A 17712-nucleotide genomic window follows, 5' to 3' on the forward strand; every position below is an offset into this window, starting at 1 on the left:
TGGCAATGAGCATTACACACCCCTGGCAACGAGCATGATAGCCAGAGCATGAAACCCTTGGCAACGAACATGAAACCCAGAGCATGAAACCCCTGGCAACAAGCAGGTAATTTAAAATTAATTAGAAGCCTTACTGTGGGACATAATGTATCACAGGCACTGCAGTGTGTGGCATAATATGGTGCAGGAGGCATTACTATGTGGGGCTTACAGTGGTGGAAATTTTTTCTTTCCAGTGCTGGCCAAGGTCTGTTGGTGCAGGGTCAAAAACTGTGGTGTAAGGTAGTCTTTTCCAGTGAGGCCACACCCATTTTAGCGAGACCATGTCCATTTTAATGAGGCCTCGCCCCCTCGCTGGGTGCGCATGCAAGATATATATATTGTTTATGTCTGGGGGGGGGGGGCACTTTTGCACAGGGAGCCATATTTGCTAGAAACAGCCGTGTGTGTGTGTATTTTTTTAATGGGTGAGCTCACAAGGTTTTAGGGGGGGGGGGGGGCTCAGGGGTGTTTGGCAGCAAGCAATTTAGTTGCCCCGGGCCCCCACCAGCCTTCATCAGGCCCTGCCTCCCCTTGTCGTACTTGTGTCTGATCCGGCTAGATTTTGCTGGGGTATGGTTTCACTATAACATACCTCCCAACATGACCCTCTCCGTGAGGGACAGAATGCTCTGCTCCTAAGTTTAAAAAATTGCTAAAAATGGCAGTACACACATTACAGATAATGGCCAGATAGGGTAGATAATGAGCAGTTATTGTGTACCCAAGTGGATTGGAGCATATAAAATGCAAGAGTAGCAGATGCAAATAGGAAGCTTTATTTCTTTTGATTTAACACATAAATATATGTGTTAAATCAAAAGAAATAAAGCTTCCTATTTGCATCTGCTACTCTTGCATTTTAAATAATAAATAAATAAATAAATATATGTGCTGTATAAATGCTGTGCTGTATAAATATATGTGCTGTATTCCCAACTGAATAAGAAGCGTTCTCTGGGGGTGATGCAGACCTGATCGCTGGGCTGCAAACTTTGCTGTCCTGCATTTGGATAGTCACCACCTCCAGGGGGAGTGTAAATTCGCTGTGCAAATGTGCGATCACTTGTGTAAACAGCTGCAAAATCCACTTTGTGCAGTCTCTGCACAGCCCAGGACTTACTCCTACAGTGCGATCAGAAGAGGCTGATTGGGGCCAGAGCTGAAGTCACACACCCTCCCTGAAAATACCTGGACAGTGGACACGCCTGCGTTTTTCCAGACACTCCCGATAATCAGTTACCACCCACAAGCGACCTCCTCCTGTCAATCACCTTGCGAACGCCCGTGCGATTGGATTTTTCACATCTGACCGGCGATGCCCTTTGTTGTTGGCTGACGTGCGTGCGCATTGTGGTGCATATGCATGCGCAGTTACTACCTGATCATCCGCTGTACGAAAATGCACAGCAGCTTTCAGGTCTGAATCACCCCCTTTGTGTAAAACAAGTGTGCTCAGTAGTGCAAAATTACTTTAAAAAAGGGTTGCAGCAGTTTTAGGTGTTTTGCATAAATGGGTATGTTTTCATTGTGTGTGACCAATCATTTGCAGTCATCATTATACTTACACCACAGTTAGAGCACTTGCAACTCAGACACCATGCAGGAGGCTTCTTTTAAATCCCCATACACACTAGACGAGATTTTGAAAGATCTTGCTCAGAATGGCCGATCTGAACGAAATCTTTCACAATCTCGTCCAGTGTGTACACTAAATGTCGTTAACATGTACAGACGAGGGAAGTCCTGCATCTGCAGCATGGCTGTCGTTCCCCCTGCTGCACCCCCGCCGTCGCTGCCTGTCCTGGCTGCATCGGCAAGTGTGCATACCGGTCCCCCCACCTGGTCCCCACTGCTGCCAATATCGGCGTCGGCGGGGATCGGGTAGTGTGTAGGGCCCTTTGCTAGTGATTGCCAACGATGGTTGCCATAGCTGGTTAAAACAGCCAAAATCATCCATGGTATGATGGTTTCTTTCATGGAATGTTTGCCCATTCCCTCTGCGTATGGCGGGGCTGGCAAGTGGCTCACTGCTGCAGGCAGCCTGCCAAATCTGGCCAGGTGGCTCTGTGCTCAGTGTGTCAGTGGAGCAGGGAGGGGCCACGAGCTGGGCTGCAGCAGCAGGCAGACTGGCTGCGAGTTGGTTGCTGACCAACAGCTGAGTTCAGCCAGTGTCAAGTCAGCGAGAAGCCCTTTAGGTTTCAGAATGGGGCATTACTGTGCAAGCCCTGACCTCTCAGCTGCTGTTGCTCATTTTGCAGAAAATATATCAAACCCTCTAAAGAGTGGAAAAATGGAAAAGCTGGCCATGGCAACCAATGAGCTTCTAGATAACATTTTGGTAAGGACATTTTATAAAATTATAGGTAGAAGTTGATTGGTTGGTATTGGCAACTTCTCCACTTGTTCACTCTGTAGGAAGGTTTTATATATTTTCCATTTTGAGGGCAATGAAAGGTTATGGTCATGAGTGCCAACTTTCTGGCTGCCCCCTCGAGGAGAGCAGGTCGTCACAGCAGGGGGACAGCATCTCGTGTCATAGGGAAAGGGACAAAGCATAAGGGGCAGTACAGAGTGTGGTGGCCACAATCGCATCATGTTGGCCACGTCCCCATTATACAATGCCAACGTTACTGGGGGCCATGGCTACGATAACACGATTCAGCACAAATTGCACCACTGGCTGCTGTACCGTCCACTTCACTCAGTAAGTATGTGGTTATCTAGCGGCAACAGCAGGCTCAGGGAGGCCTGCCCACTTTTTCCGGGAGGCCAAGAGCGCCATACAATTTGGGAGCCTCCCAGCCATTATGGGAGAGTAGGCAAGTATGGTTATTATGCTGGAAATAATTTGCACTGGATGTGTGTCTTTTACAATGGGGCAGCTAAACGGCTTGCATGTAAATAGTACTTAAATGAAACTGATTGCTGGGCAGTGATTTTTTCAGCCCTGCAATCAGATAGTCGCGGCCCACAGGGGGAGGGTATTTGAGCTGCGCAAGTGTGTGAACTGATTTTGTGCAGTCTCTGCGCAGCCCAGGACTTACTCAGCCGCTGTGATCACATTTTTCGCACCATTCCATCGCTATGCATCGATCCCCGTTGCTGCGGTCCGTCGCGCCTGCGCATTGCAGTGCATACTGTATGTATGCGCAGTTCAGACCTGATCGCAGGCTATGAGAAAACGCAGCCTAGCGATCAGGTCTGAATTACCCCCATAGTGAGTTTGCTTTAAGATACTGTAAGACAGATGGGCAGGTTCAGCTCTAAGAGACAGGTGCATAAAAGCATATCACCCTTGTAAGTCTAGCTTGGTGAAGAGTAGGGATGGCCATGATCGACCATTGATGAGTCATAATCATCGATGGTTTATGGCCAATGTCAAATGATTTTGCCATCGATGGGAAAGAACCAGATGGTTTCCCTCCATCGATGGCACAACATAAAAAAAATTTTTTTGCAAGGTTCTGGGACACTGTGCTTAGCTTCCCCCCGACACCAACAAAGCCCCGCCTCCAGCTGTGATTGGCCCGCGGCCATTCACTGAGAGAACAGGGATGGCCATCGATGGGTGAAACCCAACGATGGTCGCCCATAGCATAGTTGGTGACCATCAATGTCCACTCGCAGTTTTACCATTGTTGTCAACCATCAATGGTAAACAGACCGATGGCCATCTCTAATGAGAAGTACATACCCTCCAACTGTACCTTTCTGCTAGGTACAGTACCTTTTTTTTTATGGTCTGTACCGATTTTTGGCTCTCCAAACTTCCATTGAAAGTATAGAAAAAGGTATCTGACCACACCCCCTTTTCCCGTGGTCACGCCCCTTTTCCTAATTTGTACCGATTTTTCTGAGTAAAAAGTTGGAGGGCATGGAAGTACAGTATATATGAGCACACAGCTCTGAAGTGCCTTGCATGAGGTTTATAGCCACTGGTATTTAGTGACGGGATGGGGAATACACTGGAATAATAGACACACGGCAGAGCTCAGCTTGTTGTAAACAGCTGCTCTGATATTTAAGAAAATCCATGTCACAGCTTATTTTCCTCTACAACGTACTCAAATATTTTTTTAAAGATAATTTCCAAATAGAAAAGAAAATCCATGCCCTTAGTTTAGATCTGGTATCTGCTCCACACAGTGCCAGTCACGCTGCCTACCTATAGCATACTTGCCTACTTTTGAAAAAGCATTTCAGGGAGATTGTGAAAGTGACACCTATCAGTGCGGACATGTTCTGCTACACCTGAGAGGTGTGTAATGAAAATGACTTACATCCAAATGAAATGAGCCCCAAAGTTAGTAAGATCTACTAAAAGACTCCTATATTTTGCAAGATTTGTTTGTGTATTGTGTTTTACAGGAGGTTCCATATACTGTAAGTGGCCACAAGAAACCTTAAAAATGCATGTAGCCATGGGGATCATTGTGCCTTATAACCAATATATGGAAATGGCACTGATGATACCATTTAAATGTATGTATCTATGATTTCTTTTTTTTTCAGGGAGATTGAGGGACCATTCAGGGAGTGAGGGAGATTGCTGCTATTTCAGGGAGTCTCCTGCAGAATGAGGGAGGGTAGGCAACTATGACCTATAGCAACACCATACATGCATACCACTTACTGCTAGTTATCAGTGCGAATACCTCATGGTACAGTGCATTCACTTCATTTTTCCAAGCGCTAAGCTAACTACTGCCACTTGTCTAAACATAATCCACCTGCAAGGTCAGACACATGCAGCTGTTTTTTCACACTTTGCTTTATAAACAGTTTTACTGTCTTACTAGTCTTTGGCAAATCACTATTATCATGTTACCCGATTACTCAGCATTGCAAGGAGTGTAATTCAATGCAAAACTCTACTTCCTGTGTAAATAAATGTAGTTGGTTTCGTTTCACGTTAAGCAGCAAAGTGTTTGGACAAACTCCGTCTCTTTACATCTGTGAATCATAACAATTGTGACCCTGTGTATAAGAATATATGAGGTGTATTATGTATGTATGACACTCTGTAGCCAGGGCTTTTTCACAGACACCAGAGCATCATTCTTCAACTAAATGACTTGCTGAAAAGTGAGCGTGATGCTATGACAAGTAGGACCATGTGGTTTGGTGCTCATTTGGATGCATGCGCAGTTACACCTTTAAGAAGGACTTGTTGATGCCAAAGTGCTGCTGCAATGATCCGGAATGCTGATGACTGCCAGCATCACTACATTGACGCGTCAGTTTGGCCCATTGCCTATTGACCTCTACATTTGATAGTACTTAAATCATTAGTGTTGTGGTCGTCCATTCGCATTACTGAAGAGACATTCTCATTACAGGTCTATTTATTAACATTAATTTTACTAAAACAATGTGAAAAAGGGTGTTTTCTGTTTTTACTCCCTTTTCACATTATTTTAGTATCACCTGAATGTTTTAAAGGGCATTTCATGAAAAACTGCTCCAAACCCTTTAATTCACTTTTTTCTAGTAAGTCACATCGCATTCCCCATACTTATAATAGGAAATGTGATGTGGCCAAATTCATACCCTCCAACATTTTACACATAAAAATCGGTACAAATTAGAAAAGAGGGCGTGTCCATGGGTAAAGGGCCACGCCCCTTTCCTATACTTTCAATGGAACTTTGGGGGGAAAAAATTGGTACAGACCATAAAAAAAAGGTACTGTACCTGCAAAAAAGGTACAGTTGGAGGGTATGCAAATTTACTAAAAAATAAATGTGAAAAGATACTGCAGTGTGCCCTGTGATAATCTTGCCAGCTCAGGTTGGCGAGATCACAGGGCAGCACTGCGATGTGCACCCTTTTGCCCAGCTTTCTCTGCTCCTGGCAGAGAAAGCTATGTGGGACCCGGCTTCAGTGATCAGCTATGTGTGTCCGATGGACACACAAGCTGATCAAAGTGTAAATAAAAAAAAAAAAAAAAAAAGTAAATAAAACCCCAAAAATATACTTACCAGTCCAGGGAGCCAGTGCCCGCTGCTCCGCTGAGCATTGTCGGGCGCCGGGTCCCCAATGTGCTGCAATGTGATCCCGGTGCAGTAAACTGACGCTGCAAAGCGGCAGCGCACTTTACAGCACCAGGGATCACCACAGTACACAGGATCCTGCAGCCCAGCAGAAGCAGCGCGGACTGGCTCCCTGGACTGGTAAGTTTATTGATCTGCTGGGGTGGGGATGGGGGGGTCTGCGGTGCGCGGGGGCAGTCGTGACGGGGTCGACCGGGTGGAGGCATTAGTGGCGATGTCAGCGGGGGCGGCACATGCACCGCAGGACATCGTGGTATTTTTTACAAAAAATATCCCGATGATGCTGCGGAGTGTCATTGCAGGGACAGAGCTTGACCGCAAGCTCTGTCCCTACATGCGATAATTGATACATCCCTGCGATGTAATCAGTTATCGCAGTGCGAGTTTGGGCGACTATCATCTGTCATCAACATCCTGGATGCGGATGGTGATAAAATAGGATTTTGGTACTTACCAGATAAATCCTTTTCTTTGAATCCATAGGGGGCACTGGAGTACTCTTGGGATATGGACGGTTCCACTGGAACTAGGCACTGAACAGTTAAACTTTGACTATACCTCCCCTCCATATCCCAGAGTACCTCAGTGTTTTTTACTGAGCCGAACTGGAGCTATAGAGGTTGACAATGGAGAAATACATATAACAAAACTGGACAACAATAAAGTTGACACCAACAAAAAATGACAACTAACAGTTGACACCAACCCGACAGAATTTCTAATTTGAAACAGTCGGTAAGAGTGTGTTACCATAATATTCCCTGCACTTACCACAACCAGGTAATAACTGCTCTGGGTGGGCGTCCAGTGCCCCCTATGGATTCAAAGAAAAGGATTTATCTGGTAAGTACCAAAATCCTATTTTCTTTTTCATCCACTAGGGGTCACTGGAGTACTCTTGGGACGTACCAAAGTTTCCCCCGTGGGCGGGAGAGCTATTTGGCACTTGTAACACTAAACGGCCAAAGCTAGATGCTGATGCCGCAAAAGTATCAAACTTATAAAAGCGCACAAACGTGTGCACTGATGACCATGTAGCCGCCCGGCAAAGCTGTGTCGTAGAGGCTCCACGACCAGCTGCCGATGAAGTTCCAACAGAACGTGTGGAATGAGCTGTTACCGATGTAGGCGGCTGTAATCTAGCCTGAAGATAAGCCTGACGTATGGTCAGTTTTATCCATCTGGATAGGGTCTGCTTAGAGGCTGGCCAACCCCTCTTGGCAGCATCATAGAGAACAAACAACGTATCCGTCTTACGAAGTGTAGACGTTCGAGACACATAAACGCGTAAAGCGCGTACCACATCCAGAGTTTCAGAATGTCCTAATAACACAGGAACTACTATTGGTTGGTTGATGTGAAAAGATGACACTACTTTTGGTAAGAAAGCGGGATTCGTCCGAAGTTCCGCTCTGTCATCATGAAACACCAAATATGGTGGCTTGCATGACAAGGCACCCAAATCTGAAACTCGCCTTGCCGAAGCCAAGGCTAGAAGAAAAATTGTTTTCCAAGTGAGAAATTTAATATCCACCTGTTGTAAGGGTTCAAAATGAAAAGACTGTAAGAAATCTAAAACCAGAATCAAGTCCCATGGCGCTGTAGGTGGAATGAATGGAGGCTGTACTCTGAGGACACCCTGCATAAAGGTGTGTACTGATGGCAAAAGAGCCAATCGTCTTTGAAAGTAAATTGACAAAGCAGATATCTGCGCTTTTAGTGTGGATAAACGTAGACCTCCATCTAATCCCATCTGTAGAAATAACAAAAGACGGGATAACTTGAAAGATGAAGTTGTAAACTTCCTAGCTTCACACCAACCTATATAGGCATGCCAAATTCTATAATAATGAGCTGCCGTAACCGGCTTCCTAGCTCGTAACATGGTTGGAATGACCGATTCTGGAATGCCCTCTCTTCTTAAGAGGGCGGTCTCAACAGCCACCCCGTCAAACGCAGCCGCGCTAAATCGGGGTAAAGAAACGGACCCTGTTGTAACAGGTCCGGACGTAGTGGGAGCGGCCAAGGATCGTCTGTGAGTAATCCGCGAAGATCCGAAAACCAAGCTCTCCGTGGCCAATGAGGCGCCACTAGTATGACTGTGACGAACTCTCTTTTGATCCGTTTTAGCAATAGAGGGAGCAGCGGAAACGGTGGAAACAGATATACTAGACTGTATGGCCACCTGACTGTGAGAGCATCCACCGCCACTGCCTCTGGATCTCTCGTTCTGGATACATACTGGGGCGTTTGATGATTGTGGCGAGATGCCATCAAGTCCACCTGCGGGTAACCCCACCTCTGGACCAGCATGAGAAATACGTCTGGATTTAATGCCCATTCTCCTGGATGAAAATCCAGACGACTGAGATAATCCGCCTCCCAGTTGTCCACTCCCGGAATGAATACTGCCGACAATATGACCTGGTGGTATTCTGCCCAATTGAGGATTCGAGCTACTTCCCGCATTGCCATGCAGCTTCTCGTTCCGCCTTGTTTGTTGATGTATGCGACCGCCGTCGCATTGTCTGATTGCACCTGGACTGCCTGAGCCTGCAGCATGTGCACTGCCTGTCGTAACGCAATGTAAATTGCCCGGAGTTCCAGGACATTTATAGACAGCAATCTTTCGTGATCCGCCCAGAGACCCTGGAGCTGAAGATTCTGAACTACAGCTCCCCAACCTCTGAGACTTGCGTCTGCCGTGAGAATTATCCAATTCCAGGTGCTGCACTGTTTTCCTGCGGTTAGATTCTGTACCCTGAGCCACCAGAGTAGAGACACTCTCGTCATTGGAGACAACCTTACCCTGTGGTGAATCTGTAAGTGCGAGCCCGACCACTGTGCGAGCACATCCAGTTGAAAAGGACGTGTGAAACCTTCCGAACTGAAGTGCTTCGAAAGCCGCCACCATTGTGCCTAAGAGGCGAATGCACAAATGAACCGAGACTGTGCGTGGCTTGAGCACTAATTGTACCAGATGACGAATGACCTGTACTTTCTGTTCGGGTAGGTAGATCCATTGGTCTACCGTATCGAGAATCATACCTAGGAATTGAAGTCGTTGGGACGGAACTAGATGTGATTTCTTGAAGTTGACAATCCAACCGTGGTGAACCAGTACATTGTATGTCAGCAATGCCTGTTGAAGGAGGATTTGTTGAGACGGAGCTTTGATGAGTAGATCGTCCAAGTATGGAACTATTATCACTCCTAGAGATCTGAGATGAGCTATCATCACAGACATCACCTTGGTGAATACCCGAGGCGCTGACGAGAGGCCAAACGGTAGAGCCTGAAACTGGTAATGGTTCTGTCGTATTGCAAACCGCAAAAACCTTTGATGAGGAGGCCAAATCGGAATGTGTAAGTACGCATCCTTGAGATCCAGCGCAATCATAAACTCCTGTGGCTCTAGACCTGCAATTACTGATCGTAGAGATTCCATTTTGAATCTGTAGTAAGTGACGTACTGGTTGAGGCCCTTTAAGTTCAATATTGGCCTGACCGAGCCATCCGGCTTCGGTACCACAAACAGACTGGAATAATAACCCTGACCCTGTTGGTGCACAGGGACCGAAACCAAAACTGCTGCGTCCACCAGAGACTGAATGGCAGTCTGCAGAATCGCCCTCTTGTCGTCCAACAGAGGCAGTCCTGTCCTGAAAAACCGCATTGGCGGGAGACAGTCGAACTCTATTTTGTAACCTGTTAAAACTAGATTGCGGATCCACCCATCTGTGGACGTCTGAAGCCACGCCAACTGGAATGACTGAAGACGTGCTCCTACAATAGGAGAACCGAGATGGGCTGGGAGCCCGTCATGCCACTTGCTTACCGGTGACTTTAGTATCCTGACGAGTGGTATTGGCTCGTTGGAAACTACGTCCCCAACCTCGTCTACCTGGTGTGGCCGTTCCCCTGCCACGCCCGCGAAAGGACTGAGGTGTAAAAGATTTGAACGCCGGTCCAGAATATCTTTTTCTAGGCACTGTTGGAGGAAATGGTAAGAAAACCGACTTCCCTCCCGTGGCCTCAGAAATCCATATGTCCAATTCAGGACCGAATAACTTCTCGCCCTCATAAGGTAATGCTTCTATTCCTTTTTTGACCTCTGTCTCCGCTCGCCAAGAACGTAGCCAGAGCGCACGTCGTGCTGTGACTAGTGATGATGAAAGGCGAGAAGTGAGCTGACAGACGTCAGTAGAAAGCTGTACATAAATAGTCAGCCGCTTCCCAGATTTGATCAGCGAGAAGTATAAGATGATCATCAGTTAAGGCAGATCTGAGTTCTGTTATCCATACCATTAGAGCTTTAGTTACCCAAATGCCACTCAACCCAGGTCTAAGCAGCACTCCTGCCGCTGTATACATGGACTTCAGCAAAACCTCTATTTTACGGTCCGAAGGGTCCTTGAGTGTAGTTGCAGCTGGTACTGGTATGGTTAATTTCTTTGTAAGTTTAGACACAGATGAATCCACCAACGGCGGATTCTCCCATGTAGCTGTCATAGAATCTGGAAACAGATAGCTAGACCTAAATCTGTGAGGTACAGAAAACCGTTTATCCGGATTCTTCCTTGTTTCTAGTAACATTTTATTAAGAGATTCTGACACAGGAAAACAAATTGGAATTCTCTGTCATTTAGTAAAAACGACCTCATCATTTGTCAGAGGCTCCTCTGTTTCTGTAAAATTCAGAGACTGACGCACTGCTCTGATGAGATTATCAATACCCGGCCTGTCAAAATCGTCACCATCTGACTGCTGGTCTACTTCGCCCTCCTCACCCACATCTTGTACAGTGAGGTCTGGTGAAGAATCATCAGACAGTAACATAGCAGAAACCGGTAGTTTATAAGAAAAATGAAACTTATCCCCTTTAGTCAAAGAGGATCTAGACCTTTGGTAAGGCTGAGACCCCTCAGGAAGTTCTAGCAGTCTCACCCTAGATTCAGATCTTGCCGCCTCTCGCTCCTGCCGAGAGGCGGCCAACTCTGATTGCAAACCAGCTAAAACATCTGTTAATATAGCCCATGGCGGGTCCGGGGTAGAAACTGGATTTGGAACCGGAGCAGGAGTTGTATTTGTTTCGGAATTTACCACACATACTTTACATGTGGTAAATCCGTCAGGTAATACACCCTTACAGACATTGCAGAAAAACTGCTTCTTAGACTTTGCTGGTGTCTTACTCATTATGTAAATAATAATAATAATAATAATAATAATAATAAAATAAAAAAAAACAATATAAATACAAAGACAAGAGAGAGAAAACCTGTGGGACTCAGTAAATAGTACTAAGGTGTCTCTATATATCTGGCCAAGTGTGCCAGTAATATCCTGATCCCAAAATCCCCCTAACACCCCTGCGCCTTCAATGGTGGAGAGATGTATTACAGGAAAATCTGGAGAGAAACAGGAAAAACAGGAAGCATGGTTTAATATGTCCCCATGCTCACAGAATATCACAAAGTGCAAACATTTAACATATGCAGCAGATTATACTTAAATGTATATATGCCATCCTGTTACTTATCTATACAGCGCTGCTGGCTCTGTGTTAGACCATACACCCTGGATAAAAAAGTGTGTGCCTCCCTCTCTCACCCGTGCTCCATGTACCGCTACTCTGTATCCGGAGACCGCTGCTATGACTCCGGAAGTGCCAGACGATATGCCGCATGGAGCCGTGGAGCGTCTATGCACCAGCGATGCTGAGCGCGGCGGGAGAGGTGTTCACAGCGGCGCTGAAAGCGACGGCGGGCGGCTGCGGGCAGCGCACGGCATAATACACAGACACAGTAATCCCACACAGCGGGGCGGCAGCATGAGCTGACCGCCCCAAACACATACCTGGACCCTGTGGTGAGGGCAATGACGGGGCTTCTCTGCAAGCACTGTCAGCATTTTACTGCAGGTGTCCTGCACGTGGAAATGAGGGTGCTCTTCTAGAGAGGTCCGACACCCACAGCTGCATGAGCAGCTTTCACTATCCCAAACCCTCGCCTTCTTGGAAGGGGGAAAGGGATGTTTTCAAAAATAATCAAAGAGAAAAATCAATAATTGTGGATCCACTTCCACAAGCCTAGTTGCTCTGTGAGGTACTCTGGGATATGGAGGGGAGGTATAGTCAAAGTTTAACTGTTCAGTGCCTAGTTCCAGTGGAACTGTCCATATCCCAAGAGTACTCCAGTGACCCCTAGTGGATGAAAAAGAAATAGGCCCCTTAGACTGCTGCAGGAAATATATTTCCCATTTGACGTGTAAAGGGAAAACAACAGATATTTACATTTCTATTAATTTGTATTTTCGAGGCTATTCAATTGCATTTTGTATTGAAAATGAAGCTTTTGTATTTATCAATGACTGACGGCAATATTATTTCTTCTGCATAAGACACTTATTATACTGAGAACAAGTAGAGTAATGATACTTTAGCACTCACTAATCTATTAATATATATATATATATATATATATATATATATATATATAAAGGCAAAAAAAGGAGATTGACTCACTGATTGACTCATAACGAAATCTCATAAAACCACAAGGCCTACAGTCTTGAAACTTGGCAGGTAGCTTTTCCTTAGGTCTCAGGTGCTTGCTAAGAACCAGTTTTACAAATGTCACTGGTCATCCACGGAAAACGCCAAAAATGGATGTGTGTATGTATGTATGTATGTATGTATGTATGTATGTATGTGTATATGTATGTTCCAGCATAACTCCGGAATGGAATGCCTGCAGCAATTTACACCAAATTTGGTACACATATGATAATCTGGGAACAAACACTGTAGGGCTAACATACCCCTAGCACCCCTAGGGATGAGGCAGCAGCACGGAGTATTTCAGCATACAACATAACTCTGGAATGTCTGGAGCCATTTACACCAAACTTGGTACACATATGACTTACAATCTTGGAACAAACACTGTGGGGATAAGACACCCCTAGCACCCCTAGGGGTGGGACAGCAGCACAGAATATATCAGGATACAGCATAACTCCGGAATTCCTGGACCAATTTACACCACACTTGGAACACGTATGACTTAAATCTGGGAACAAATACTGTGGGGGTAAGGCACCCCTAGGATCCCTAAAGGTGATGCAGCAGCACAGAGTATTTCAGTAGAGAGCATAACCCTGGAATGCCTGAAGCAATTTACACCAAACTTGGTACACATATGACTTCCATCTGGGAACAAACACTGTGGGGGTAACACACCCCTAGGGGTGGGCCAGCAGCACATACTATATCAGGATATGCATGATATGTAAGTGACGACAGGGCTTCATGTGACAGTGGCAGTGACATGATGTGAGGAGGGGAATGGAGGTAGCAGGATACCACACGCTGAGAGTTATATAGTGGGAGGAGCAGGATCCCCTGCAGCACAGAGTATATTAGGAGATGCATGATATGTCAGGCAGGACAGGGCTGCATGTGACAGGGGCAGTGACATGATGTCAGGAGGGGAATGGAGGTAGCACGATCCCACACACTGAGAGTTATATAGTGGGAAGAGCAGGGTCCCTTGGGGGACCAAAAAGGGGTCCAGCTACTAAACAAATTGGGTCAGGGAAGTAAGATATGCCTATATACTAGTGATGAGCGGGTTCGGTTCCTCGGAATCCGAACCCCCCCGAACTTCACCCATTTTACATAGTTCCGAGGCAGCCTCGGATCCTCCCGCCTTGCTCGGTTAACCCGAGCACGCCCGAACGTCATCATCCCTCTGTCGGATTCTCGCGAGATTCGTATTCTATATAAGGAGCCGCGCGTCGCCGCCATTTTCACTCGTGCATTAGAGATGATAGGGAGAGGACGTGCAGCGTTCTCTCAGTTGTGTTCAGTGTGCTGCAAATATCTGTGCTCAGTGTGCTGCAAATATCTGTGCTCAGTGTGCTTGCAAATATCTGTGCTCAGTGTGCTGAAAATATCTACGTTCTCTGCCTGAAAAACGCTCCATATCTGTGCTGCATTGTAGTATATAGTAGGAGGACAGTGCAGAATTTTGCTGACCAGTGACCACCAGTATTATATCAGTACGGTACAGTAGTCCACTGCTCTACCTACCTCTGTGTCGTCAAGTATACTATCGATCCATACCTGTGGTGCATTTTAGGTGTGCGCAGTATATATAGTAGGAGGACAGTGCAGAATTTTGCTGACCACCAGTATATAATATATAGCAGTACGGTACAGTAGGCCACTGCTCTACCTACCTCTGTGTCGTCAAGTATACTATCCATCCATACCTGTGGTGCATTTTAGGTGTGCACAGTATATCTAATAGGAGGACAGTGCAGAATTTTGCTGACCACCAGTATATAATATATAGCAGTACGGTACAGTAGGCCACTGCTCTACCTATCTCTGTGTCGTCAAGTATACTATCCATCCATACCTGTGGTGCATTTTAGGTGTGCGCAGTATATCTAATAGGAGGACAATGCAGAATTTTGCTGACCACCAGTATATAATATATAGCAGTATGGTACAGTAGGCCACTGCTCTACCTACCTCTGTGTCGTCAAGTATACTATCCATCCATACCTGTGGTGCATTTTAGTTGTTGTGCGCAGTATATATAGTATGAGGACAGTGCAGAATTTTGCTGACCACCAGTATATAATATATAGCAGTACGGTACAGTAGGCCACTGCTCTACCTACCTCTGTGTCGTCAAGTATACTATCCATCCATACCTGTGGTGCATTTTAGGTGTGCGCAGTATATATAGTAGGAGGACAGTGCAGAATTTTGCTGACCACCAGTATATAATATATAGCAGTACGGTACAGTAGTCCACTGCTTTACCTCTGTGTCGTCAAGTATACTACAAAAGTTCAGTAAAATGACCCAAAAATCAAAATTAAAAGCGTCTGATGAGAAGCGTAAACTTGCCAATATGCCATTTACGATACGGAGTGGCAAGGAACGGCTGAGGCCCTGGCCAATGTTCATGGCTGGTGGTTTAGATTCACATGAGGATGGAAGTACTCATCCTCTCGCTAGAAAACTGCAGTGCCACTCCTAGATGGGCCAGGTGTTTGTGTCGGCCACTTGGGTCGCTTAGCTTAGCCATCCAGCGACCTTGGTGCACCTCATTTTTCTTTGCATCATGTGCTGTTTGGGGACTATTTTTTAAATCGGCCATCCTGTCTGACACTGCAGTACCACTCCTAGATGGGCCAGGTGTTTGTGTCGGCCACTTGGGTCGCTTAGCATAGTCATCCAGCGACCTCGGTGCAAATTTTAGGACTAAAAATAATATTGTGAGGTGTGAGGTGTTCAGAATAGACTGGAAATGAGTGGAAATTATGGTTATTGAGGTTAATAATACTATGGGATCAAAATGACCCCCAAATTCTATGATTTAAGCTGTTTTTGAGGGGTTTTTGTAAAAAAACACCCGAATCCAAAACACACCGGAATCCGACAAAAAAATTTCAGGGAGGTTTTGCCAAAACGCGTCCGAATCCAAAACACGGCCGCGGAACCGAATCCAAAACCAAAACCCGAAAAATTTCCGGTGCACATCGCTACTATATACTATATCTCCAACCAACGTCAATTAACGAATAACTATAATTCTAATTTACCATCCTCATCTCGTAGCGAAGCACGGGTATTCAGCTGGTAACATTATAATGCCTTGCTAATATGACATCTCTACAAGGGATTTCAATTCCAATAATTTTGTACCCCAACAGGTCACGATTTCCGTCTATCTTGGCAACAAGTGGGATAATTACTGACTAAGCACAATAAATGAACTCACTTGTGCATAATTAAAGAGTCCTCAAAACATGTCCTGTTGTGGTTTGGTATTGAAAACCTTATTCTACACCACAGGTTCTCAAACTCGGTCCTCAGGACCCCACACAGTGCATGTTTTGCAGGTAACCCAGCATGTGCACAGGTGTATTAATTACTCACTGACACATTTTAAAAGGTCCACAGGTGGATCTTATTATTTCACTTGCGATTCTGTGAGGAGACCTGGAAAACTTGCACCGTGTGGGGTCCTGAGGACCAAGTTTGAGAACCTATGTTCTACACTATCTTATACACTCTTGTACATCTGATGTACATCTGGTGCAAATGCTACTGGACACATCTTCAATTCCATATGACTAAACATATGTCTGCTTTTTTATGTGCATTTCTAGGTTTTATTGGTTGCACCCACTTCCCCATTCCAGGTTACTAAATCCTTCATCCACAACACAATATGAACAACTGTAGATCAAGGCTTTCCTACTAGCTGCTCAGGGGCCACCTGCAGCTCTCTAAAGTTTTTTTTGTGGTCCCCACTTTCCATGGTAACCGTTGTACTGTTTGACTTCATTTTGTATTAGTAGTAATAAACTAAGTGCAGTACTATTAACACTCTTTCTATAAGTTACTGGAAAGCACCTATAAAGATAAGCAATATGTAGCTGTACAACAGTTATGGAACTACAAGTCTCAGCATGTCTGCTAATGCAAAGGTTGGTTATTCATGCCATCAAATATCGCATTACTGTTCCTACTACATATATTAAGGTATACAGTTACAAATAACGTGAATACATGTGTTATTGCTAGAATTAATATTTGTGTAAAGTCATGATGAAATAATTCACCTGTATCCCACAACTTAAATTTCCCACTGGACAATTACACGAGTGAGACAGATGAAATTCCACCCTGTAAAATGTGTCAGTGGGTTAGTACGCTGTCAGTTAATAAGGGCACTTACCTGTTTTGGGTATAGTCTGTCCTGAGGCAGGCAATGGAAGAGAGTGCAGATAGAGTACTAGGAAGACAAACATATCAGAGTGCAGCATGGGGAACTTATTTCTAGAACCAAAACGTCTTCAGATCAGGCATATTCATTAGTAGGGGACATCAGAGTCTCCGTCTTCTGATTTTCGCATCTTTGGGGGGTCTTCCAGGCTTATTTCCTCAGTGTCAGTGATTCCACCTCCTGCCCAGGAGCTGTGGCTGCCAGTAGAAAATTGCAATAATTAGTTGTAATAAGAAGATTTCTTCAGTGCTGCCAGCATTTGCAGGAGAGGAATGTACTAGTATAAAAGATAATAATAATAATAATACTTGGGAAGCAGGTCCCCCAGTAACTATGGCAGGGGAGTTTCTGCAGTAACAAGCTGTGAACTCATTCAAAGTAGTGGCTTATTCTGCCCGGACGTGTTACACTACTGAGTAAGGAAAAAGAAAAAAGTTTAATTCTCAATCTCTACACACCCTCTGTGGACTCAGACACTGGGGAGAGCTGGGATCCTGCGGGGTCCTACTGCCAGTCCTATTGTGTATGCAGTACATTGTGATTTCATGCTGAAACAGCTGGATACAAGTGAACAAAACTTGCACAAACTAGGCAGAACGTTAAGAGATTGTTAACAAAAACAAAACACTGTGTTCACTGTAGTCTGGGCTTTATGTTTCAGCAACAGTGTAAGAAGGAACATGTACTTTTTGGGAAGTTGTTTTGACAATTAAGCAATTCATCTACTGTATCAATAGCTGGAAAAACGTTACTGCTGTATCAGATGCTCAAGACTGTAAAGAACTGGACAGAAAAAAACAGGA

At 45.2% G+C, this 17712-nt stretch overlaps 1 protein-coding gene across 2 annotated transcripts in view; it reads right to left on the reverse strand.

The window, feature by feature from the left end:
- LOC134966347 (collagen alpha-1(XII) chain-like) overlaps positions 1–17455 on the reverse strand; it is a 300135-nt gene extending 282680 nt beyond the window's left edge. Inside the window, exons 1-2 of one of the 2 annotated variants that reach the window (XM_063943018.1) lie at positions 17368–17455; positions 16862–17106 (exon numbers count right to left, since the gene is read on the reverse strand). In XM_063943018.1, the coding sequence (XP_063799088.1) occupies positions 16862–16949 (88 nt within the window). In that variant the 5' untranslated portion in view covers positions 16950–17106; positions 17368–17455. Of the gene's footprint in view, positions 1–16861; positions 17107–17217; positions 17333–17367 lie in introns of those variants that run through there. The other variant, XM_063943019.1, reaches the window with a different exon arrangement.
- Positions 17456–17712: the final 257 nt, after the last annotated feature.

Source organism: Pseudophryne corroboree, chromosome 10, assembly GCF_028390025.1.
Source record: "Pseudophryne corroboree isolate aPseCor3 chromosome 10, aPseCor3.hap2, whole genome shotgun sequence".
In the NCBI taxonomy this organism is placed as follows: domain Eukaryota; kingdom Metazoa; phylum Chordata; class Amphibia; order Anura; family Myobatrachidae; genus Pseudophryne; species Pseudophryne corroboree.